The sequence below is a fragment of the Procambarus clarkii genome, chromosome 94 (assembly GCF_040958095.1).
Source record: "Procambarus clarkii isolate CNS0578487 chromosome 94, FALCON_Pclarkii_2.0, whole genome shotgun sequence".
NCBI lineage: Eukaryota > Metazoa > Arthropoda > Malacostraca > Decapoda > Cambaridae > Procambarus > Procambarus clarkii.
In genome coordinates, this window is record NC_091243.1 from 12,088,086 (window position 1) to 12,113,087 (window position 25,002).

Here is a 25,002-nt window from a genome sequence, read left to right on the forward strand (position 1 = left end):
CCCATATCTTATGCTGCACATCAACAAACTAGAAAAAGTGCAAAGACATGCAACTAAATGGCTCCCGGAACTTAAAGACGAGCTACGAGGAGAGCTTAGACACTAAATATGCCAAAACTAGAAGATAGAAGAGGTGATATGATCATGTACAAAATAGTAACAGGAATCTTTATAAAATTGATATGGAAGAATTCCTGAGATCTGGAACTTCAAGAACCAGAGGTTATAGATTTAAACTAAACACAGCTGCCGAAGAAATATAAGAGAATTCACTTTGGCAAACAGAGAAGCAGACCACTGGAACAAGTTAAGTGAGAAGGTGGTGGAGGCCAAAACTGTCAGTAGTTTCAAAGCGTTATATGACTGATCGTTATACGCCATTCTTTCAATACATAGAAAAATCACAGTACAGTATCATGATATATCATGAGAAAATCCATAGGATCCTCACTGATATATGAAGATGCCTCGTGATTGATATTCAAGAAAAATCTCATTGATATATCACCATTCTGTGATTTCTCTATATTGAAAGAGGGGCGCCAGAGGTAGAATTCCTGCGACAGAGCCAGAGTGTATGGGAGAAATTTTGTGAAACCTCGGTTCGGCTTCAGTGGAAGCCTCGGGAATCTTCGAGGGTTCACCCCCAGGGTTGCAATTCTTTTTCATGTGTCCTAGTCGTCTAGAGTGTCTGTGAATACCCAGCACTGGTTCGAATCCTCGTCATGGCTCCTGTGGATTTTCTCGCAGGGTCTTGTTCTTTGAGCATTGCTAAGCACCTTGAAAGAAAGTTTGACATACTAGGATAATAACAAAGATAGGTATATATGTGTTGGTACTCGCCTATTTAAGCCTGCAAGATCGAGCGTTGGCTCTTGGATCCCGCCTTTCTAGCCACCGGTTGTTCAAAACAATGACTCCAGTTCTTCCCTATCATACCTAGTTTTAAATCCATGCATAGTGTTTGCTTCCACATTGTGGAAGCAAACACTATACCCACAATGTGTACTCACCTAGTTGTGTTTTCGGGGGTTGAGCTTTGGCTCTTTGGTCCCGCCTCTCAACTGTGTGTGTGCGTGCGCGCGCGCGTGTGTTGACCGAGGGCTGGAGAAAACATAAGTGAAGATCACGGACTCTCTTGAGAAGGTCCGCTACCAACCTGGTTTCTACCTGTTACTGGTGGGAGTGTTGGACATACCTTCTAGGGAAGAGGAACAAGAGAACAATTATAAACACACAAGAAGATTTCTAGACAAGTGGTTTACCAAGAAACGCCACAATGTCTGGACCAAGCGTGACTCTCCTGATACATCAGCTGTCTGCTGCGTGGAGTGAGAGCTGAACCTTTGTGAGCAAGAGCCACCAGGGCGTAAGGGTTGACACAAGATTTAGATTGATGTATTACTGTGGATGAAGACCTCAGTGGAGTCAGTTGTTTCAACTCAATGGTGTAGCCCAAAGCCAATTAACACGGTTCAGAACCTAAAGTCGCATCTCAAGGTCAGAGTTCACTCTCACAGCTCCAGGTCATGCTCACAGCCACGCATCACACTCACATATACAGGTCACAATACAGTGTCACCCCATACACCCTCTCCATGTCACCCGACACACCTTCACTATACCCTCTCCCCCCCACAAACCCTTCCCCATATCTTCCCATATACTCGCCGTCTCTATGCCCACACACGTCCTACACCTCGTCTCTTCTTTGCCCACACACGCAACTTCCCCAGTCACCTCTCTCCCGGCTCTCAAACGCCATTTGAAGCCAACGCCATCTCCTCCTTCCCTGCCTATACACACCCATTCCCCGCTTCTACCCTCCTAACCCACAAACGCCCTTCTCCTTGTCGCCTCCCTCCCTCTCTGCTCATACACGCCCTTCCTGCCTCACTGTAACCAAAATGCTGCACCCCGGGATGAAAATCTGTCGCCAGAACATATGTTTTGCAAGTCAATCTCTGAATTCATCAAGATTTGTAAACAAATGCTAAACTCTGCGGAGTATGAGTTTCACATTTCATATCTACCGGCTTTGTGAAGGGGGTATACGGACCGACCCCCAATCCAATGGGGTCAGACTAGCCCTCTCCTCCCCTGTGACATCCCGTAAAATCACTAAGGCTGAGAGTGAGAGCTGGGACTCTCACTCTCCAACACGGGCGACACGAGAAAGTTCAACACGAGGCAACTTACGACGCCTCACAACTAATGCGTCTCACTGTGTACGTTAAGGTCCGCGACGTACACAGTGCTATGACAAGTAACGTCATCCAAACGTCCACGTCCTCCCACCTGTCTGTCTGGTTAGGTTAGGACACTGTATTTTGTACCTTGTGGTGAATTAATAGAACCGGCAGACTAATTATAGGAATGTCTTCATGCGAGATGTGATTATAGATGTATACAAGATTAAAACGTGTATAAGTGGATGCTTTGTATACGTGAATGTTATGCATACGTGAATGCTATGCATTTTGCATGTTGTTGTTCTGGGTACATTTTAAATTTCTCTGCAGAAATAATTTTGGCATTTAGGCATAAGCATCATTACTGGCAATATATATATACATATTTATACATTTACATATTTATTGCTTTATTGCGATATACAAAAACAACAGCAACGTCATTAATGACAAGAAAGTTATGAACGATGCACACAGGAATTTCCTCGCACTTCAAACCTGTAACATGAAAGTCGAGATTTACAAAAAAATGTAAATGATAATAATCATTCTCAATTGGTAAGAAGTTTTCACAGTTTTTAAAGCAACAGCTGCAGAGGTTCTCAGTCTCGCCACTTGAGACCGTGGCGCTGTGGTAGGCTCCTGCCTCATCCACCACAGTTTGTGACGCTACAGACACCAACGTCCAAATCCATACGCTTTATCTGGATTTTGGTACACAACTTGGTACTATTGATCACCGGCTAGGAGGGGTTAGTCAAGGTTCGAATCCCTCCGGTACCGCCTGTTTCCAGCAGCTAACTTCATTATTTTTGCTGTTGAACTCTTTAGTGGCCATTTGCTGGACCATTCATTTTGTCCAGGTTATGAAGATTGTCGTAGTCCTCCAGCATAATCTCAATGTTTACATCGCCAGATAACACTGAGAGGAAGGAATCTTTGGTTGGTCGTTCACATAGATTAGGAGTAGTAGTGACCTCCATTATTGACTTGTGGCACGCTATTGGTAACATTTCACCACTCTCACGTCTCCCCCTCTCGCTGTGACACTGTCCTCTTGCCTCTGCTGGCCCTCTTCATCACTATGTATATGTGTGTGTTCACCTAGTTATGCTTGTGGGGGCTGAGCTCTGCTCTTTCGGCCCGCCTCTCGACTGTCACCCAATCAACTGTTACTAACTACTATCTCCCCTCCCCCGCACACACACACATATACACATTTCCAGGAAGCAGCTCCGTAACAGCTGTCTAACTCCCAGGTACCTCTTTACTGCTAGGTAACAAGGGCATCAGAGTGAAAGAAACTCTGCCCATTTGTCTCTGCCGGCGCCGGGAATCGAACCCGGGCCACAGGATGACAAGTCCTGCACACTGTCCGCTCAGCTACCAGACCCCTGTATGTGTGTGTGTGTGTGTGTGTGTGTGTGTGTGTGTGTGTGTGTGTGTGTGTGTGTGTGTGTGCGCGCGCGCGCATATCTGTCAGTCTCACAATAACAGATCATTATCACTGTCAATGCCTCGATAATGGACTGTAAACGCTGTCAGTGATAAGACAGTTGACACGTTGACAGGTGAGGGAGGAAGGTGTGAGGGGAAGGGAGAGAGGGGGAGTAGGGGGGGGGGAGGTAGACAATGAGGGACTGGGAAAGTGGGAAGGGATAACCCATAACAAAAAACCAGAGGGAAGGAAAGGGGAAAGTTGTGAGGCGGCAGGTGGTGGTGGTGACGACTGGTGGGTGAAGGAAAGTGGGAGGGTGTAGTGCAGGTGGGAGGGTGTAGTGCAGGTGGGAGGGTGTAGTGCAGGTGGGAGGGTGTAGTGCAGGTGGGAGGGTGAAGGTGTAGTGTAGGTGGGAGGGTGAGTGAAGGTGAGAGATGAGAGTAATGAGTGAATGTGAGAATATCAGTAATTTAGGTAATACGAGAAACAAAGCAAAAAACAAAACAGAAAGAGAGAGAGAGAGAGAGAGAGAGAGAGAGAGAGAGAGAGAGAGAGAGAGAGAGAGAGAGAGAGAGAGAGAGAGAGAGAGAGATAAAGTATTAAAAACAAGGCCAATAAGTTCCCGGGGTGACTGGCTCCCGAGTGGACGTGACACAGGAGGTAATGTATTTATTGCATTCTTCAAAATACATTACAACAATCACCACTGGCCTCGGAAATAACTTTTACCGAATGACCAGCTAACGCGGAATCAACCAATCCGTTAATAAATGCAACGTATCAGTAAAACTTGAAGCCCCATTTTTTTTTGACGATTTACGTGCATCGGATTCAATCGATTTGGCGTGTTGGTCAGGCTCGTACATTTGTGATTAGGCCAAACAATTGCATTTTTTACGGAGTGGGAGATGATGTCTGGCACAGGAAGCGTGCCAGGGTGATTCAGGTCCCCCGAGGCCTTGCTAACGACTGAACCATAGTCAGGATGCAGCCTACAACAGTTAATTACTTCATAGGTGACTATTTACCGACTGGTGAACAGATTAATTAGGTGAAAGGAAAACTGTTCAAACGACTTGTACTGTGCGGGAATGTAACCCGGGACAGTTCGCATGCGAGTTGAGAGCGCTGACTACTGCGCCACGGAGCCGTGGGAGTGGGCACCATCCCACCACCAGTGCTGTGGGAGTGGGCACCATCCCACCGGTGCCGTGGGAGTGGGCACCATCCCACCAGTGCCGTGGGAGTGGGCACTATCCCACCAGTGCCGTGGGAGTGGGCACCATCCCACCGGTGCCGTGGGAGTGGGCACCATCCCACCACCAGTGCCGTGGGAGTGGGCACCATCCCACCAGTGCCGTGGGAGTGGGCACCATCCCACCACCAGTGCCGTGGGAGTGGGCACCATCCCACCACCAGTGCCGTGGAAGTGGGCACCATCCCACCGGTGCCGTGGGAGTGGGCACCACCCCACCAGTGCCGTGGGAGTGGGCACCATCCCACCGGTGCCGTGGGAGTGGGCACCATCCCACCACCAGTGCCGTGGGAGTGGGCACCATCCCACTACCAGTGCCGTGGGAGTGGGCACCATCCCACTGGTGCCGTGGGAGTGGGCACCATCCCACCGGTGCTGTGGGAGTGGGCACCATCCCACCAGTGCCGTGGGAGTGAGCACCATCCCACCAGTGCCGTGGGAGTGGGCACCATCCCACCGGTGCCGTGGGAGTGGGCACCATCCCACCAGTGCCGTGGGAGTGAGCACCATCCCACCAGTGCCGTGGGAGTGGGCACCATCCCACCGGTGCCGTGGGAGTGGGCACCATCCCACCAGTGCCGTGGGAGTGGGCACCATCCCACCGGTGCCGTGGGAGTGGGCACCATCCCACCAGTGCCGTGGGAGTGGACACCATCCCACCAGTGCCATGGGAGTGGGCACCACCCCACCGGTGCCGTGGGAGTGGGCACCATCCCACCGGTGCTGTGGGAGTGGGCACCATCCCACCGGTGCCGTGGGAGTGGGCACCATCCCACCAGTGCCGTGGGAGTGAGCACCATCCCACCAGTGCCATGGGAGTGGGCACCACCCCACCGGTGCCGTGGGAGTGGGCACCACCCCACCAGTGCCGTGGGAGTGGGCACCATCCCACCGGTGCCGTGGGAGTGGGCACCATCCCACCAGTGCCGTGGGAGTGGGCACCATCCCACCAGTGCCGTGGGAGTGGGCACCATCCCACCGGTGCCGTGGGAGTGGGCACCATCCCACCGGTGCCGTGGGAGTGGGCACCATCCCACCGGTGCCGTGGGAGTGGGCACCATCCCACCAGTGTAGTGGGAGTGGGCACCATCCCACCATCGGTGCCGTGGGAGTGGGCACCATCCCACCGGTGCCGTGGGAGTGGGCACCATCCCACCGGTGCCGTGGGAGTGGGCACCATCCCACCAGTGCCGTGGGAGTGGGCACCATCCCACCACCAGTGCCGTGGGAGTGGGCACCATCCCACCAGTGCCATGGGAGTGGGCACCGCCCCACGAGTGCCGTAGGAGTGGGCACCACCTCCCACGCAAGACAAACAGAAGCACAAACAATAACTTTACCCGCAGCTTCAAGATGTGAACATTTACCACCACCAATACCCAACACGAACGGTATACACGAGAAACTTAAAATATAATTGTCGAGTTTATGTAATATTTTTCTTGCATTTCACTTGTGAAAGTTTTCTTTGGAATTTGTAAGTCAGACCGACACATTTTCTGTAGAGTTTGTTGAAGACATTCGAACATTTTGTGTCTAAAGCGTATTTAGGACATCAAGTTAAATGGCTTTTACAGTTTTTAAGATTAAAAATAATGTTTTGTCGGGGGGCAGAAAGCCTGTATTCTCTCTCTCTCTCTCTCTCTCTCTCTCTCTCTCTCTCTCTCTCTCTCTCTCTCTCTCTCTCTCTCTCTCTCTCTCTCTCTCTCTCTCTCTCTCTCTCCCTCTCTCTCTCTCTCTCTCTCCCTTACTTTAGGCTTGTATCGAGGAACCCCACAAGGTGTAAGTACTGACCCTCCCCAGGATACAACCCCCCCTCACAGTTGCCCATCTCCGGGTACCTATTTACAGCTAGGTGAACAGTGGCATCAGTTGAAAGTAAAGCGTGCTCTACAATACTGTCCCCCTGGCGTACGCCCACCAACAGGATGAGTGACGCTGCACAACAAACCCGCCATGAGGGCAAAAGACACAAAGAACAAGAAAGAAAGCAAGTTACCTGTGAGTCGGGTCACACCGGGCGTCAAGAGGTGCCTCCTTGAGGTGATGGATGGCACTATGACACCGGAGCTGACACCACCAGACCCTGTGGCATGACACCTGAGGAACCAGAGTGCAATGACACCGTCACTTCCGCTCTATTTTGGGCGAGGCCAGTCTGGGTAAACATTGGCTGGTGCACATCGGTGGTTAAATACAGGAGAAGAAAGCACAAGAAACACGGAGGTGTGGCAGTGACGCGTCAGTCCTCTCTTATGAGAGCTAACTTTCCCTGTGATACAGTTTCTCTCTGGGGGTTTGGTCAACCCCCGTCCCACACCTGCCCTACACATGATTGGGTCTGGTCAACCCCCGTCCCACACCTGCCCTACACATGATTGGGTCTGGTCAACCCCCGTCCCACACCTGCCCTACACATGATTGGGTCTGGTCAACCTCCTTCCCACACCTGCCTACACATGCTCTCTGAAATTTCACAACCGTCCTATTCATTCTCTATATCTCTCTAGTGCTACATGTTCAACCACCTAAGCTCTGTATAGACAATAACGCTTCATATTATGTCCTATCCTTTAAAGTGCCATGCACTCTATGACTGTGTGTGTGTGTGTGTGTGACCCTCCCCACTCCAACACCGCCATGTGTGTGTGGACCGCAAGCAACACAAACAGCTCGCCAGATGCACGCAATAACCTCCCAACAATGAGGCGGCCAGCATCTGTGACTACGACATTCCTCACAAGTTTTACACACATTCCCCCTTTCCCGCCCTCCCTCCCTTCCTCTCTCTCTCTCTCTGATTCCCGAGTTTCCAGAGAGAGAAACAGATTCTGCACCCGGGTTGTTTCTGAGGTTCTTTGTCTTGCGGTGAGTCGTTCGCTACTGATTACTGCTTCGAGTGTGGAGGATTTATTGGCGGTGCTCATTGGCGGTGCTCGTTGGTGGTGCTCGTTGATTGTAGTTGGTGGTGGTTGCTGGCTTGATGTAGTTGGTGTTTGTAGATATTGGGGTGCTGGAAGCAGTGATAGCTTCTACTACTATTTATTTCAGCATATTCTACTAGTAGACGACCGTCAGAGCACACAAGTACTGCCTCACGTTTCTTCGAGAGCCGAGTGTTATGAAGTGCTCGACAGCTCTTCCCTTCCAAGAGGAGCTCGACAGTTCGAAGGGACCCGAGGACTCTCAACTCCTGCACAGGCAGTAGTCGGGTTCAGACTCTAGACCACTCCATAACCAACGTTTGACACACAGATGAGTGACACTGGTTGTCACTACTATTACATGTGGCGTTGTGTTCAGCTCGACAAGAGGCAGCACCACCACACCCATCTTCATCACTGCAGTAACAGTAGCGCCATTAGAAGCTGAGAGTAGCAGCAGCAGTAGCAGCAGCAGCAGCAGTAGCAGTAGCAGTAGCAGCAGCAGCAGCAGCAGCAGCAGCAGTAGCAGCAGTAGCAGTATCATTAGGAGCAGTTGCAGTTGCTGTAGTAATTGGAAGTGGAATTACTATTAATTTTGTATAATTATTACTATTAATGGCGTGATCAGCTCCTATTGGTTCGGCGAGGCAGCTCCTATTGGTCCAGCGAGGCAGCTCCTATTGGTCCGGCGAGGCAGCTCCTATTGGTCCAGCGAGGCAGCTCCTATTGGTCCAGCGAGGCAGCTCCTATTGGTCCGGCGAGGCAGCTCCTATTAGCCCGGCGAGGCAGCTCCTATTGACCCGGCGAGGCAGTTCCTATTTATACAAAACCACTCCTATTTACTTGACCTTGGCTTGAAACAATGCAGCGATCACACGGGAGTCATGTCGCCTGGTGACTTGTGCAACAAGTCTGCAACAATGAGGAAATATATGGAGCAGTGTGGCGGTGGGCGTCTCTCACCCGTGTCACACTCGCAGATTTCATTGTGGATCTGCACCAATATTTCCGGCGCGGAGTTTAACAAAGTGTTTTTCAGATTAAACCTTTATCCAGCTTGAATCCAATGTGTTGAGCTATGTTTTCTGTTGGTGTATCGCTCGATTTCATCCTTGTTATAACCCTTTCATTAATTTTCTAAATCTTAATCGAGATTATAGAGGAAATGATTATATTAGTTGCGTGTTGTGGTATTGCTTTGAGTTTTGTGTATATAATGTACTCAAATTTTGTGTAAATTCACTCTTATTCATCGCTTTTACAGAGAATTACGTGATCTAAATAGTGTAACAAGGTCACGTTAAGGCTGAATGAAGAACAACGTTATTTGTGGTGTTACTAACGCTTATTATGTCATAATATTCTTAATCTCATTTTGACCAGTTATACGCTGCTATCCAGCGGCTGATATCTGGTGACTCTCAACATTTCGTAGGCTTAGAATCCTGCTTTTGTCAGCGTAAAATTGTGTATATCTTTTGTCAGATTTAAAAGTCAATCTAAGCTGTTCTTCAGCAATTTTGAGTTTCCTGAATTTATCTTCTTCCCGTTTTTGTAAGGCCATCGGCACATTTGATAATGTTGCTGTTCAATTTTGTGTCTAATATATGTACACGTTACTCGATAACAGTTCCGGAACAGAGGTGTGGGACACGAAATTGCTTCCCACACACACACACACACACACACACACACACACACACACACACACACACACACACACACACACACACTTACGCAACCAATTTATGGACCAAATTTCTGTGATTTACGGAACAAATTACTTATAACACAATAGACGTGGGATTGCTGAATCATTTACCGCGTAGACTAGACATGTCTATGACTGAGTTAGTGTAGACATAAATTAGGAGCTGCTTCGTATTGGCCTTCAGCAGTTTCCTGTATTGTTATGCTGACGGCTCTGTTCACTCTGAAGTAATCATGCTCTAATCCTACTCAAGATGACGCTTGCAGTACCGTCTAACTTCCTAAACAGTCATTCATGTGGTAGAGTACGAGTCTGTATGACCGTTTATGTCATGAGTCAGGTGCATCATAGTACACAGGTAACGGGCGTTAGCTGTTTAACTATTGACTGTTGATAACGAGAGTAAGGTTGTTAAAAGTGAACTTGACCAGACCACACACTAGAAGGTGAAGGGACGACGACGTTTCGGTCCGTCCTGGACCATTCTCAAGTCACAGTCTACTTGAGAATGGTCCAGGACGGACCGATACGTCGTCGTCCCTTCACCTTCTAGTGTGTGGTCTGGTCAACTTATTTTAGCCACGTTATTGTGACTCATCGCCTGCAAAGTGAGCTTGTTCCCTTCGAGCATCACCCTGTATATATATATATATATATATATATATATATATATATATATATATATATATATATATATATATATATATATATATATATATATATGAGTTTTTTCCACGTCTGTGGAAACTGCCCCATGAAATGTGTCTAATGTCAACAATGAAGGGCGATAATAAGATCTGAAAGTATCTACTTCCTTTCCCTCCTTATCGATTCTTTCTTTCTATTTATCTCCATGTTACCTACCTCCCTTTCTTCCTCCTTTCCTACTTCCTACCTTTCTTCTCTCCTTCCATCCCTCTGCCCCCCCCTCTCCCTCCTGGTGACCACCGACGCCCCCGCTGGAGTATGAAGTATATATATATTGGTCGCTTTCCCCTTCTGCTGTCTAGTTTCCTGTCGCCTCTACTGGTGCCCGGACGGCGTCACGGTGCTCCGCAGTCATGAAACTGGTGAGTTGCTCCTCTCTTCTTCCCTTTCCACAGCCTGCGAGCTCATGGGCCTCACGCAAGCGCCATCTTGGAGATTATTTATCGGGGCTTGAAAACTCACGAAATCGTCAAACTAACGACGTCACAAAGTTCCCAATGGCTTCAGGTGTGCGAGACCTCCAGGTTTGCGAAGTTTTTAAGCCGCCGAAGTGACGAGGTGTACGAATTCTTCAGGTGAATGAAGTTACGATGCTAGCGAGGTCTCCAAGTCTGCGAAGTCGTCAAGTATTCGTGGTCTCCACGTCTGCGAAGTTCCCAGCTTGTGACTTGTAGCAAGTTCAGTCACCAAGTTTGGACGTTGTGATGTGTGGTGGTTGGTGGGTGTAGGGCAAGGGGCAGTGACACAATGGTGACATAGTGGTGGAAGTTGTAGTAATGGTGATGATAGTCGTGATGATGGTTGTGATGCGGTAATGTGACGGTGTTAGTGATGGTGGCATTGGTGATGCTTGCGGTGTAGTTAGTGATGTTAGTGGTGATGGTGGCAGCGATAGTAGTGGTGGCGGTGTTATTGTGGTACTAATGGGTTGGGAATGGTGGTAGTAGCATTGTGGCAGGCGCTGGAAGGGGTGTGGATGCTAGTGGGTGTGGGCCACGACCTCCCCACTCCTTCGTCGCACGATTACGTGGGACGGGGCAGTGGGCACGTGTATTGTGCTATTTGGGTACAACTTGAGTGTCAATATACTCTGCTTCGAGGGCGAATTCCCAAGCTTCTGCAACATGACAAATATTAGAACTTACAGCAACACTTGTGGTGATAATGCAGCCCATTCTCCGGAACCTATAGTACTTATAGTAGCTACTTATTCGCAAGTACCAACATACAGTGAAGGACGATCAGTAATCCACATTTTGTACCATAATCTTTATAGAGACCGGAAAAAAACTAACTGTACTATATTAGTTCTAAGACTGCCAGGAAACGAAGCTTCCTGTGGGTCAACATTGCTCTACTCGACCCTGGAGGTCGAGTACAGTGACGCTGACCCAGCCACTTGGCTAGGACGGTACATCGACGACCTCGCTTCTTGCAGGCTATCGTTCGAAATCCAGTGGTTCACAGGCTGGGCATCGTTCTTTTACTCCGTCCTGTTCTCGCATGCTGTGTGTGTGTGCCATACAGTCGTACTGGCTCTCTGCCTTATCATAATTTTCTTTCCTGGTGTCCGGGAGATGGAGGTCTCGGAAATGAGGCTCTGCTCGGCCCAATCATCCACCACACACCTGTCTCAGGGGTTTAGAAAGCTCGTGCGAGCTGCCTCAGTCACACATCTGCTTGCTTTCTCCGGCAGGTGTCGCGAGTCTGTGGTCGGCAGCGGAAGTCTCCTCTTGTAATTGTTCTCCCGTGTAGCTCCTCAGGAATGGGTCGTTGGTTGCCTTGTCCTGTTAGATATGTTCAACACATCTCTAACCCTGCCCATGGAGGACAGAAGAAAATGTATATATGCTGGTTAGCATTGTAAATGTGTGGCCACGTCTGTGGTAGAAAAAAATAAAATAAATAAAATAAAGTCTTCAAGTCACACTTGAATTACTGTGTTATTTACATATATTATATCTGCTTGTATAACAGTCAAGCTTCAGAGGTTATACAAGCTAAACTTATTTATAGCTTGCAAAGCTATAAATCGACTTGAGAATGGTCCAGGACGGACCGAAACGTCGTCGTCCCTTCACTTTCTAGTGTGTGATCTGGTCAACATATTTCATCCACGTTATTGTTACTCCTCGTCTGCATATAGCTTGCTAACTTCACAACATGGAGTAAAGGAGAGTGACGCCGGAGGGTCAGAAACGTTTGTGCCACCAGTGTTTGGAGCCAGCACAGCTTGACCTAGAAACGTTTGCTGCAGAAGCGCTTGCCACAACGTTTGTGCCAGCATCGCTAGAGTCAGCAACGTTTGATACCGCAGCTTTCATAGCAAAAAGAACTGAAAGAAGCTTTTCCTGGTTATTTTGTCTTTGACCGTTATCTTTTCCGCGATAAACACCCCCCAATTATGTCTTAGCCACAGAACACCAGCGCCGCCACACGGATATCGGTATTAAATATCATAAGCCGCTTCGTGTCCTTTGTAAGTCATGGAAGCTCACCTGGAAACCTGGAATTCCTCCTGAGTGGGAGTCGAGTTGATCCCTCTTGGGAGAGGGAGCCCGCCCAACCACTTGGGTTGGACGGTAGAGCGACTGTCTCGCTTCATGCAGGTCGACGTTCAATCCCCCGACCGTCCAAGTGGTTGAGCACCATTCCTTTCCTTCCTACCCTATCCTTGTCTTCATGGCTTAATGACTTCTCTTCATAATTACCTTACAGTTAATAGAGCTGACCAAGCCAATGACGAAGCACCAATCAGGATAAATTTATTCCACAAATTCTTGAATAATTTCCAGGAAAGTTTCCCGAAATTTGAACTCCAAACGATATCAGGTACAATCTTTATTGTACCTGATATCAGGTACAATCGGGGTACCTCACCCCGTCCGAGGTAGGACCGTTCTACCTAGGACGGGTCCTACGGGTAGGACGCGTAGGACGCTGAGGTAGGACGGGTCCTACCTCAGCCCGTCGCATTTCGCTCATACGAGCGAAATGCGACGTTCTTTGTAGGACAGGTTGTAGGAGGACAGGCTGTAGGAGGGTATGCTGTAGGACAGGTTGTAGGAGAGGCTGTAGGAGGGCAGGTTGTAGGAGGACGAGTTGTAGGAGGACGGGTTGTAGGAGGACGGGTTGTAGGAGGACGGGCTGTAGAAGGGCGGGATGTGGGAGGGCAGGCAGTAGAGGGCCAGGCTGTAGGAGGGCCAGGCTGTAGGAGGCCAGGCTGTAGGAGGGCCAGGCTGTAGGAGGGCCAGGTTGTAGGAGGGCCAGGCTGTAGGAGGGCCAGGCTGTAGGAGGGCCAGGCTGTAGGAGGGCCAGGCTGTAGGAGGGCAGGCTGTAGGAGGGCCAGGCTGTAGGAGGGCCAGGCTGTAGGAGGGCAGGCTGTAGGAGGGCCAGGCTGTAGGAGGGCCAGGCTGTAGGAGGCCGGGCTGTAGGAGAGCAGGTTGTAGGAGGACAGGCTGTAGGAGGGCAGGCTGTAGGAGGGCCAGGCTGTAGGAGGGCCAGGTTGTAGGAGAGCAGGTTGTAGGAGGACAGGTTGCCTACCTTCCCTTGGCGAACATCACGCCTGTTTTCTGGGAGATCTGAATGCCGCCCACGGGGGACACGGGCGCCCCAGGACACGGCCGCACCAACAAGGCCATACCATACCAACAATAACCACACACAATAAGAAAAAGAAGAGAAATACTATTCATATGCTTGCCAGACTTCCAGTCTTCTGCAAGACAAGGTCATAGTGACAAACCTGACATAACACTGACAAACAATCACCACTTCCTAAACACCCACACACAACTGGCCCAGCATAAGTGACCAACTACCAGTAATACTATCAGCAAATACAATACACAAAGTCTCTTCCAAGACTAATATATAAAGAAGTTCTGAAAACCATAAAAAGAGTCATTGTATTCACCCAATGTGCCAGTCATTGTGTTCACCCAATGTGCCAGTCATTGTATTCACCCAATGTGCCAGTCATTGTGTTCACCCAATGTGCCAGTCATTGTGTTCACCCAATGTGCCAGTCATTGTATTCACCCAATGTGCCAGTCATTGTATTCACCCAATGTGCCAGTCATTGTATTCACCCAATGTGCCAGTCATTGTATTCACCCAATGTGCCAGTCATTGTATTCACCAAATGTGTCAATCAAATTGATTTATTCCTAACTATATATAGCAACAAGATTGATGCCATCTCTTGCCAGAAAACTCATGTTCCCCAACTTTTCAACTTCTGGAAGCTCCATTATCCACTTACTGGAGAACCTCATTATACAGACTTTTCTAATTATCAGCCATGCCTTATGATATTCCTTTCAATATTATTTTCCATCACATTCAGACTTGACCTGCTTGACTCTGCACACACACACACACACACACACTAATCCTCCTCCTCTTCACGGCTCCTTTTCACACTTACGGTGTGTCTCATGAATACTTATGTATAGTCTTTTGGAATATACGTCCGTGATACATAGCCACCTTCCAGTATACATATACTTTTGTCTGAGGCCATTGAGAACTTGAATTCCTTGCACATAAATTAATTAGTTTAGTCTTTTGAGTCTTGTACTACAGAGAGAGATTCTCGTATGTTTCCAACCTCAATATTCAATCCAATTAATATTATATTATATATATATATATATATATATATATATATATATATATATATATATACATATATATATATATATATATATATATATATATTATATATATATATATATATTATATATATCTTCACACGGTGGAAATGCACTCACAGTAGCTACCATCAACCAACAAACTTTTGTTTCACACAGTCACGTTCAGTCACCCATCATACAGTACAAAGCTTCAAGTAAACAACTTCTATTTACACATCCTATTTTTTTCATCGCTGCTCTTTGCATTTAAATAACATTCCGCTGTTTGCTCTCTCTCTCTCTCTCTCTCTCTCTCTCTCTCTCTCTCTCTCTCTCTCTCTCTCTCTCTCTCTCTCCTGCGCGCGCGAGAGAGCAAGTTACCCTGCTGGAGGTAAAGTGTCACAGAGGTACATTAAACTACAACTCGTGTCCCCAGATGATCAAGGCAACAAAATACAATGTCCATTGTATTGATTCATTGTCCATTATATGTCCTTTCTCTGTTACTCATCTATTGTTTTCATACTGTGCGTGAACAAGTTATCTGATCTTGACACCAATTCCTGTTCTCACCGTAAGTGTTGTTCTGCCCGACAGATGGTGTTGGCGGCCGTGTGTGTGGCCGCGGGTGTGGCCAGGCCGCGTCTTCCCACCAACTCACGCCTTTACGGATCTTCCTATGTCAATCAACCCGGAAAGTCTACCCATGAATCGTCACCCATCCACGCCCTCGACGGCGGTACCTTCTTCCGTCAGGCCGTCCAGAGTCCCTCCATCCGTCGTCATTCCGTTGATGGTCACCCCAACGCTCCTATCCACCGTCAGTCCGCTGAGACCCATCCCAGCGCCCCTATCCACCGTCAGTCCTCTGAGGGCCACCTCAGCCTCCCTATCCACCGTCAGTCCTCTGAGGGCCACCTCAGCCTCCCTATCCACCGTCAGTCCGCTGAGGCGCATCTCAGCGCCCCTATTCGTCGTCAGTCCTCTGAGGGCCATCTCAGCGCTCCTATCCGCCGTCAATCCTCTGAGGGCCACCCCAGCGCCTCTTCTTTCGTGCCAATAGTGAAGGATATGAGGATAGCGCCGGAAAGTGGCGTGTACAACATGGATGTGGAAACTGGCAACGGGATTAGAATTGTCCAGCAGGTGGAGTCCAGCCAGCTGACTGGTGGCTCAATCTCCAAGGGCAGCTACCAGTGAGTCCACACCAAGGGGAAGGAAGGTGGGCCGGGAGGAATAGGAGAACATTAAAGGAGGAGGGAGGGGGGTAGGGGGAGAGGGGGTAGTGAGAAAATTATAATCCTGCATGAAATTAATAAAATCGAAACCTGAATGGAGTAAAATAGGTCAAATAGAGTACACTCAGAATGTCAGACAACAGTGAGTGGAGTGCCTCAAGGCTCTGTCCTGGTACCTCGAATGTGGATTTTTAGCGTACTCCTAAATTGTCTAGATTTAGTATAGGAAAAAATCATCAGTGTGCCACGATCACTAGAGATATGGAACTATGATAAATATACTATCGCACGAAATATAGCTAATAGAGTACTAGAATATATATATATATATATATATATATATATATATATATATATATATATATATATATATATATATATATATAGAAGTAGCAGCAATGGTGGCGTTGTCCTTCATCTGGCCGCCGCTGTGAACCCCAGTTGTGATGATGGTAATAAAGAATGGATGAGACTGCTCTTGGAAGTAAACAGAGAGAGACGAAGACAAACAGTTCTCAAGGCTGAGGACACCCGATTGCTTAGTGGTGTGAGTCCGGAGCAGGGAGAGACGTTCGCGCGTTGCCTTACATCCGATACTTCTGTTTGTCTAGCAGTAAATAGGTATTTGGGAGTTATTAAACTGTTGGGAGTTGCATTTTGTGGATAGTTCGTCGGTGGTCAGAGGACCTTGATAAACCTAGCAAATTTTCCCCTGCAAGCACAACTACGTGAGGACAGCTAGGCGAGTATTTACTGGGTGACAAGGAAGTCGTATATAAATAGCGTTCTCCAATAATGAACTCTTGACAGAACTCGAGGCAGTGGATACACAAGTTGGGAAAGTTCAGGCTCGCAAATGACACTGGGATACAGGTAATTCTCTGCATAGCTTCAGACAGGAGAGTTAGAGGAGCAGCTGGGCCCTGGGTGCCTCGTAGGGGACATTTACGCGTTCTGACGTTCCCTGTTTTCGTTGTATGAGATTGGGAGAGAATGGGAATGGTAGAGTAGATGCAGAAAATTACGATGGGTAAAGGGAAAAAAAGGGGATCATAAGGGAAAGGTGTGGAAATATCTGCACTCCAATAGCTTTCCTTTAAAAAAAGGAGCCGAGACGAGCGTACCAGCGGCCGGTGAAAGCTGTAGATATTCTGTCATAGAAACCGATTACTAATGATTTAACGGGGGAAACTCTGCCAGTTTTATTATACCCACTTTAAACACTTTATTCACAAACATTATAGTGTTTTCTCCCTCCCGATATATATTCTGAAACTTCGCTTGCTGGAGAGAGTTTATGGCAATGTTTACATCCATGAGCTGCCACAACACACTTGTACCCTTAACCTCTCGTCCACCCACAGGTTCACTCACCCTGACGGCACGGTCCACGAACTCACCTACGTGGCGGACGAGAATGGGTTCCGTCCGACATCCAATATGCTGCCCGTCGCTCCGACCAACCCGCACCCCATGCCCCCCCACGCACTCGAGCAGATAAAGAAGGCCAAGTTGGAGGACGAGCTGAGGGAGCGGGAGGCTGCGGCTGGAGGCTACGAGGCAAGAGAAGGAGGACTTCAGCTGGAGCAATACCGCCCGTCACAGGTTCCACTTGAGGAGCACATCACATCTTATGTTCCCCCGGAGCAGCGAATACAGACTCAGGCTTCACTGCAGCAGCGCCACCCACCGCAGGCTTCACTGGAGCAGCGCCACCCACCGCAGGCTTCACTGCAGCAGCGCCACCCACCGCAGGCTTCACTGCAGCAGCGCCACCCACCGCAGGCTTCACTGGAGCAGCGCCACCCACCGCAGGCTTCACTGCAGCAGCGCCACCCACCGCAGGCTTCACTGCAGCAGCGCCACCCACCGCAGGCATCACTGCACAACCAGGTGAGGAGAAACTCCGCTAACAAGGGAGTCTATACTTATGTCATTGAACTTTTTTTAATTGCAGGTGTCACTTGCCTCCCGTCGGCGTTCCCCCCCCCCCCCCGTGCCTCGCCAGCATACACTACTGTGGCCAAGAGAGCCAGCATACACCACTGTGGCCAAGAGAGCCAGCATACACCACTGTGGCCAAGAGAGCCAGTATACACTACTGTGGCCAAGAGAGCCAGTATACACCACTGTGGCCAAGAGAGCCAGTATACACCACTGTGGCCAAGAGAGCCAGCATACACTACTGTGGCCAAGAGAGCCAGTATACACTACTGTGGCCAAGAGAGCCAGTATACACCACTGTGGCCAAGAGAGCCAGCATACACTACTGTGGCCAAGAGAGCCAGTATACACTACTGTGGCCAAGAGAGCCAGTATACACTACTGTGGCCAAGAGAGCCAGTATACACTACTGTGGCCAAGAGAGCCAGTATACACTACTGTGGCCAAGAGAGCCAGCATACACTACTGTGGCCAAGAGAGCCAGTATACACTACTGTGGCCAAGAGAGTATACACTACTGTGGCCAAGAGAGCCAGCATACACTACTGTGGCCAAGAGAGCCAGTATACACTGCTGTGGCCAAGAGAGCCAGTATACACTACTGTGGCCAAGAGAGCCAGTATACACTACTGTGGCCAAGAGAGCCAGTATACACTACTGTGGCCAAGAGAGCCAGCATACACCACTGTGGCCAAGAGAGCCAGCATACACTACTGTGGCCAAGAGAGCCAGCATACACTACTGTGGCCAAGAGAGCCAGCATACACTACTGTGGCCAAGAGAGCCAGCATACACTACTGTGGCCAAGAGAGCCAGCATACACTACTGTGGCCAAGAGAGCCAGCATACACTACTGTGGCCAAGAGAGCCAGTATACACTACTGTGGCCAAGAGAGCCAGTATACACTACTGTGGCCAAGAGAGCCAGTATACACTACTGTGGCCAAGAGAGCCAGTATATACTACTGTGGCCAAGAGAGCCAGCATACACTACTGTGGCCAAGAGAGCCAGTATACACTACTGTGGCCAAGAGAGCCAGCATACACTACTGTGGCCAAGAGAGCCAGCATACACTACTGTGGCCAAGAGAGCCAGCATACACTACTGTGGCCAAGAGAGCCAGCATACACTACTGTGGCCAAGAGAGCCAGCATACACTACTGTGGCCAAGAGAGCCAGCATACACCACTGTGGCCAAGAGAGCCAGCATACACCACTGTGGCCAAGAGAGCCAGCATACACCACTGTGGCCAAGAGAGCCAGCATACACCACTGTGGCCAAGAGAGCCAGCATACACTACTGTGGCCAAGAGGGCCAGTATACACTACTGTGGCCAAGAGAGCCAGTATACACTACTGTGGCCAAGAGAGCCAGCATACACCACTGTGGCCAAGAGAGCCAGCATACACCACTGTGGCCAAGAGAGCCACCATACACCACTGTGGCCAAGAGAGCCAGCATACACCACTGTGGCCAAGAGAGCCAGCATACACCACTGTGGCCAAGAGAGCCAGCATACACCACTGTGGCCAAGAGAGCCACCATACACCACTGTGGCCAAGAGAGCCAGTATACACTACTGTGGCCAAGAGAGCCACCATACACCACTGTGGCCAAGAGAGCCAGTATACACCATTGTGGCCAAGAGAGCCACCATACACCACTGTGGCCAAGAGAGCCACCATACACCACTGTGGCCAAGAGAGCCACCATACACCACTGTGGCCAAGAGAGCCACCATACACCACTGTGGCCAAGAGAGCCACCATACACTACTGTGGCCAAGAGAGCCACCATACACCACTGTGGCCAAGAGGGCCAGTATACACTACTGTGGCCAAGAGAGCCACCATACACCACTGTGGCCAAGAGAGCCACCATACACCACTGTGGCCAAGAGGGCCAGTATACACTACTGTGGCCAAGAGAGCCACCATACACCACTGTGGCCAAGAGAGCCACCATACACCACTGTGGCCAAGAGGGCCAGTATACACTACTGTGGCCAAGAGAGCCACCATACACCACTGTGGCCAAGAGAGCCACCATACACCACTGTGGCCAAGAGAGCCACCATACACCACTGTGGCCAAGAGAGCCACCATACACCACTGTGGCCAAGAGAGCCACCATACACCACTGTGGCCAAGAGAGCCACCATACACCACTGTGGCCAAGAGAGCCACCATACACCACTGTGACCAAGAGAGCCACCATACACCACTGTGGCCAAGAGGGCCACCATACACCACTGTGGCCAAGAGGGCCACCATACACCACTGTGGCCAAGAGGGCCACCATACACTACTGTGGCCAAGAGAGCCACCATACACCACTGTGGCCAAGAGGGCCACCATACACCACTGTGGCCAAGAGAGCCACCATACACCACTGTGGCCAAGAGAGCCACCATACACCACTGTGGCCAAGAGAGCCACCATACACCACTGTGGCCAAGAGAGCCACCATACACCACTGTGGCCAAGAGAGCCACCATACACCACTGTGGCCAAGAGAGCCACCATACACCACTGTGGCCAAGAGAGCCACCATACACCACTGTGGCCAAGAGAGCCACCATACACCACTGTGGCCAAGAGAGCCACCATACACCACTGTGGCCAAGAGAGCCACCATACACCACTGTGGCCAAGAGAGCCACCATACACCACTGTGGCCAAGAGAGCCACCATACACCACTGTGGCCAAGAGAGCCACCATACACCACTGTGGCCAAGAGAGCCACCATACACCACTGTGGCCAAGAGAGTCAGTATACACTGTTGTACGACCAACAAAAAATGCAAAGATTTATTCCATTTATAGACAAATCCAACTCGCCGAAAGCGGATTTTAACAAATAAATGAACAATGATTTGACAAAGCTTCATTGATTTAAACAATTGTTTCATCAGCGTAAAAATGGATTCAATCATGCTAGACAAAAGTGCAATACACTGGCAGCATTGAATCCTCTTTCTCTGGAAGCTATAAATTATAGCAGCCATGGGGGGGGGGGGTTCAGAAGCACTGGAAAGCTCTCCGATTTCAGACTGTTGGGAGGAAGAGGTTTTGCCTGCATAACGAGGCTAGTTTATTAAGAGTGCGTGGGAGGGTGTGGGAGTGCGTGGGAGGGTGTGGGAGTGCGTGGGAGGGTGTGGGAGTGCGTGGGAGTGCCTGGGAGGTATACCAGAAGACCTTCCCATCGTCTGTTATCTATGACCTATCATGGTTGTCTGCTGAGAATATTACAACTATTCTCATTTGAGATTTTTCCGCTCATATTCCTCATATTTCCTTTGGTTCTTCATCTGTCCTTTCGTTCCTCATTTTATCTCATTCCACACCTTCATAATCACCACTATATCCTATATCACTGACCCAGAAGCACTGAACATATGTTTTATATCGTATGGTGATTTGTTTACATTTGCAGAGCCTTAGTTACTGGTGGAGTAATTTCTTCACTACTTCTATCACCTCTGTCTTCATGTTAGAGATGGCTGTAACGTATTCATTATTTCTATCCTCAGGAACTTCAGAGGGAAGAGGAAGTGCACTATAACGGACCCTCTCCTTACCTGAACGAGCGCACTCCTCAGTATAACGAGCAGACTCCAGAGTTGAGCCAGCACGTCTCCCAATACAACGAACAAGAGCAAACCACACAACATAAACGATTCGCTCAAGTTAACGGACAGGCCTCGCAGTATATTGGAAACACCTCCCCGGTCCACGACCTCGCCCCCGTGTACGACGACCCGGTCTATGATTATGATGAAACAGCTGGTCAGTACGACGGCCAACCTTCCGAGTACGCACCAGTGCGCTACGAGTCGAGCGAATCCCCGGAGCCCGTGCTGGAGGCGGGAGAAACTCTGTACTACCCGGTGGTAGCTAACCAGGACCCGGACTATATCCAGGAGGAGATCCACGAGGAACCAGTCCACAGCCCAGCACGAACTCCTCCGCCATCGATCTATCTCTCGGTTGAGGGTGGCGAGGTGCCTGTATATATCCCAATCCATCAGCGTGAGACACAGTGGCCTGTCCCTAGCCAGGATGACGAGAAACCTCAAAGTTCTTCGGGTCAGGACCTCCTGCGACTGGAACAGCCACAATCACCTCAAGTGGAGGACCTTGAGTTCGTACCGGCCAAAGAGGGCGTTGAGACACATGATGCTCCCGAAGATTCAACTCCAAGAAGCGTTGACGAAGCTGTTGTCGTGAAGAACGTTGAAGACTTTACTGCTCCCAGAATCACAGCATCTGAAGCGATTAAGGTCCGGCCCCATGGAGCGTCCGAGTTTGATCACGTCCAGATCAGAGAAGAAACTAAGTTCGGCCAAGTCCAGTCCCGTGAGACACCGGAACACGACCTAGTCCAATCTCGTGAAGTTGAAAAATATCGCCCATCTCCACCTAATTCAACACCCGAAATTGGTCAAGTTCATGCCCAAGAGGAAATTGAAAATGAAAAATTCCAGTCTCACAAGGAAACTGGTTATGACCAAGTCCAAGCTCACAAGGAAACTGGTGATGACCAGGTCCAAACTCACAAGGAAACAGGTTATGACCAAGTCCAAGCTCAGAAGGAAACTAGTTATGACCAAGTCCAAACTCAGAAGGAAACTAGTTATGACCAAGTCCAAACTCAGAAGGAAACTGGTTATGACCAAGTTCAAACTCAGAAGGAAACTGGTTATGACCAGGTCCAAGCGCCCAAGGTAACTAGTTATGACCAAGTTAAAGAAAAAGCTGAATTTGGGCAAGTTCTTGCCCAAGAAAAGTCTGATTATGGCGAAAGTCAAACTCTAACGGGAACTGAATATGACCAAGTCCCAAAGGCAGCTGAATATTCCAAAATCGAACCCTCAAAGGAAACTGAAGATGACCAGTTCGAAACCTCAGAGGAAACTGAATATGACCAGTTCGAAGCATCAAAGGAAACTGAGTATGACCACTTTGAAGCCTCAAAAGAAACTGATTATGACCACGACGAAGCCTCAAAGGAAACTGACCATGTCCGACACCAAAATGAAGCTGTATACAGTCAAGTAGCCCAAGCCCCCCAAAAATTTGAACATTACCAAGATCAAGGTGAAGAAAGAAGCGATCAAGCTTCATTTCATGAAAAACCTGAATATGTAGAAGCTGAAGGCACCGGAGAAGCTGTTCACAGTCAATTCCAATACCAGGAAGAAGCATCACGAGCCAAAAGCCGAACTCAACAGGAACTAGAACACACCCAATTCCGAACCCTATATGAGCCAGAGTCTGATAAAATCCAAGAATATTATGATCGAAAATATAGCTCAACAGAATTTCAAGATGAACCAACGCAAGACGAGAGTCAAGCCCATAAGAAACCAGAACACGCCCAAGTTCGGACCCTAAACGAGCCAGAGTCTGACCACATCCAGGACCATCAAGACCAGGATGGCCCAACAGATTCCAAAGAGGAACCAATCATTGAGCAAGTTCAAATTCCAGAGGAACTCGGATATTCAGAAGATCGGGTAAGTGAGGAGCCTGAGCATGCTGAACCACAGAAGGAACCAGAATCCCAACAAGTTCAAGAGGTTCTGGCAAACACAGAGGAACCCCTGTCTGAACCCGAACTCCCCCCTACAGAACCAGGAGCCGACGAAGAAGAGCACGACGGCCCACACCTGGCTACCGCGACCCCAGCGTCCACCTCCGACGTCGCTCCTGCAGAGGAGTGAGTAAGGGACGCCTCTCATGCCAGTCAACGACACCAACAGCTCACGCTACCCACGCCTCCTCCTGCTCTGTATACACTGCAAACGACTCAGTATTTAGCGCTCCAGTAACATCTTCATAACGTAAGGGAGCAGAGCGTTACATTTGAACCCATTATAGAAAAGAGTAAGAGATTTAGAACAATATTTATGAGGTATTTTGAAAAAAATTGTTACTCTTTAGAAGAGGGGTTCGTCCCCTGGTGTCTTAGAGCGGGAGACGAAGTGTGTATTTTAGAGTGAGCTGAAGACCACATGGAAGAGTCCAGCCTAGCTACCTTGAGTGGAAGTCCTAGGGCAAAGCCCAGCCCAGCTACCCCGCGTAGATTCTACCTACCTGTTAGTGGTTCCGGGAATCAACGTCCCCGCGGTCCGGTCTCTGACCAGGTTTCCTGGTTGGTGTTCTGGTCAACTAAGGCTGTTGGACGTAGCTGCTCGCAGCCCGAAGTATGAATCACAGTCCTTGGGTAGCGTCCATGCAGCCCGGCAAAGCCCGTAGGTCCTAGGGGTAAAAGGCTCCCGTGGCATCATCATCAAGGATATTGTTATTAACCCTTCACTTGTGAGCACTGAGCGCGGGTCGCTCGGCCTCCAAGTCTCTACGTTGTCACCCCGGTGACAGCGATGTCTTTATTTACTGTGTAAATAGCCTCCTAAATCTTTCTCATGTATTTAAGTAATTAATATATTCACAAAATCAAGATTTTCGTGTTTGAGTCACCCATAGAGTCAAGCAGTCTCCGTGGTGTAGTGGTAAGACACTCGCCTGGCGTTCCGCGAGCGCTATGTCATGGGTTCGTATCCTGGCCGGGGAGGATTTATTGGGCGCAATTCCTTAACTGTAGCCTCTGTTTAACGCAACAGTAAAATGTGTACTTGGATGAAAAAACAATTCTTCGCGGCAGGGGATCGTATTCCAGGGACCATAGGATTAAGGACTTGCCCGAAACGCTACGCGTACTAGTGGCTGTACAAGAATGTAACAACTCTTGTATATATCACAAAAAAAAAATAAAATAAGTTACAGGCTCTGTACTGCTGCTATGCTGATGCAGGGAACTCTAATTTACAAGAGTGATGAATTATGGACAACACATCTCCGTGTGAAAATTTCGCCAGGTCACAAGGAGAAACTAAATTAAAATCGCAGAATAAAATGACTTACTGAAACATGGATAATATTCAATAAGT

The 25,002-nt window shown here is 49.0% G+C and overlaps 2 protein-coding genes across 2 annotated transcripts; both read left to right on the forward strand.

The window, feature by feature from the left end:
• The first annotated feature begins 10,544 nt into the window (after positions 1–10,544).
• Positions 10,545–16,166, forward strand: LOC138360017 (uncharacterized). The gene is made up of 2 exons (XM_069319917.1): positions 10,545–10,590; positions 15,463–16,166. The coding sequence occupies exons 1-2, from the start codon at positions 10,582–10,584 to the stop codon at positions 16,063–16,065; spliced, it is 612 nt and encodes a 203-aa protein (XP_069176018.1). The 5' UTR covers positions 10,545–10,581; the 3' UTR covers positions 16,066–16,166.
• Positions 16,167–17,543: 1,377 nt separating this feature from the next.
• On the forward strand, positions 17,544–24,797 carry LOC138360048 (uncharacterized). The gene is made up of 2 exons (XM_069319982.1): positions 17,544–17,996; positions 21,565–24,797. The coding sequence occupies exons 1-2, from the start codon at positions 17,544–17,546 to the stop codon at positions 23,773–23,775; spliced, it is 2,664 nt and encodes an 887-aa protein (XP_069176083.1). The 3' UTR covers positions 23,776–24,797.
• Positions 24,798–25,002: the final 205 nt, after the last annotated feature.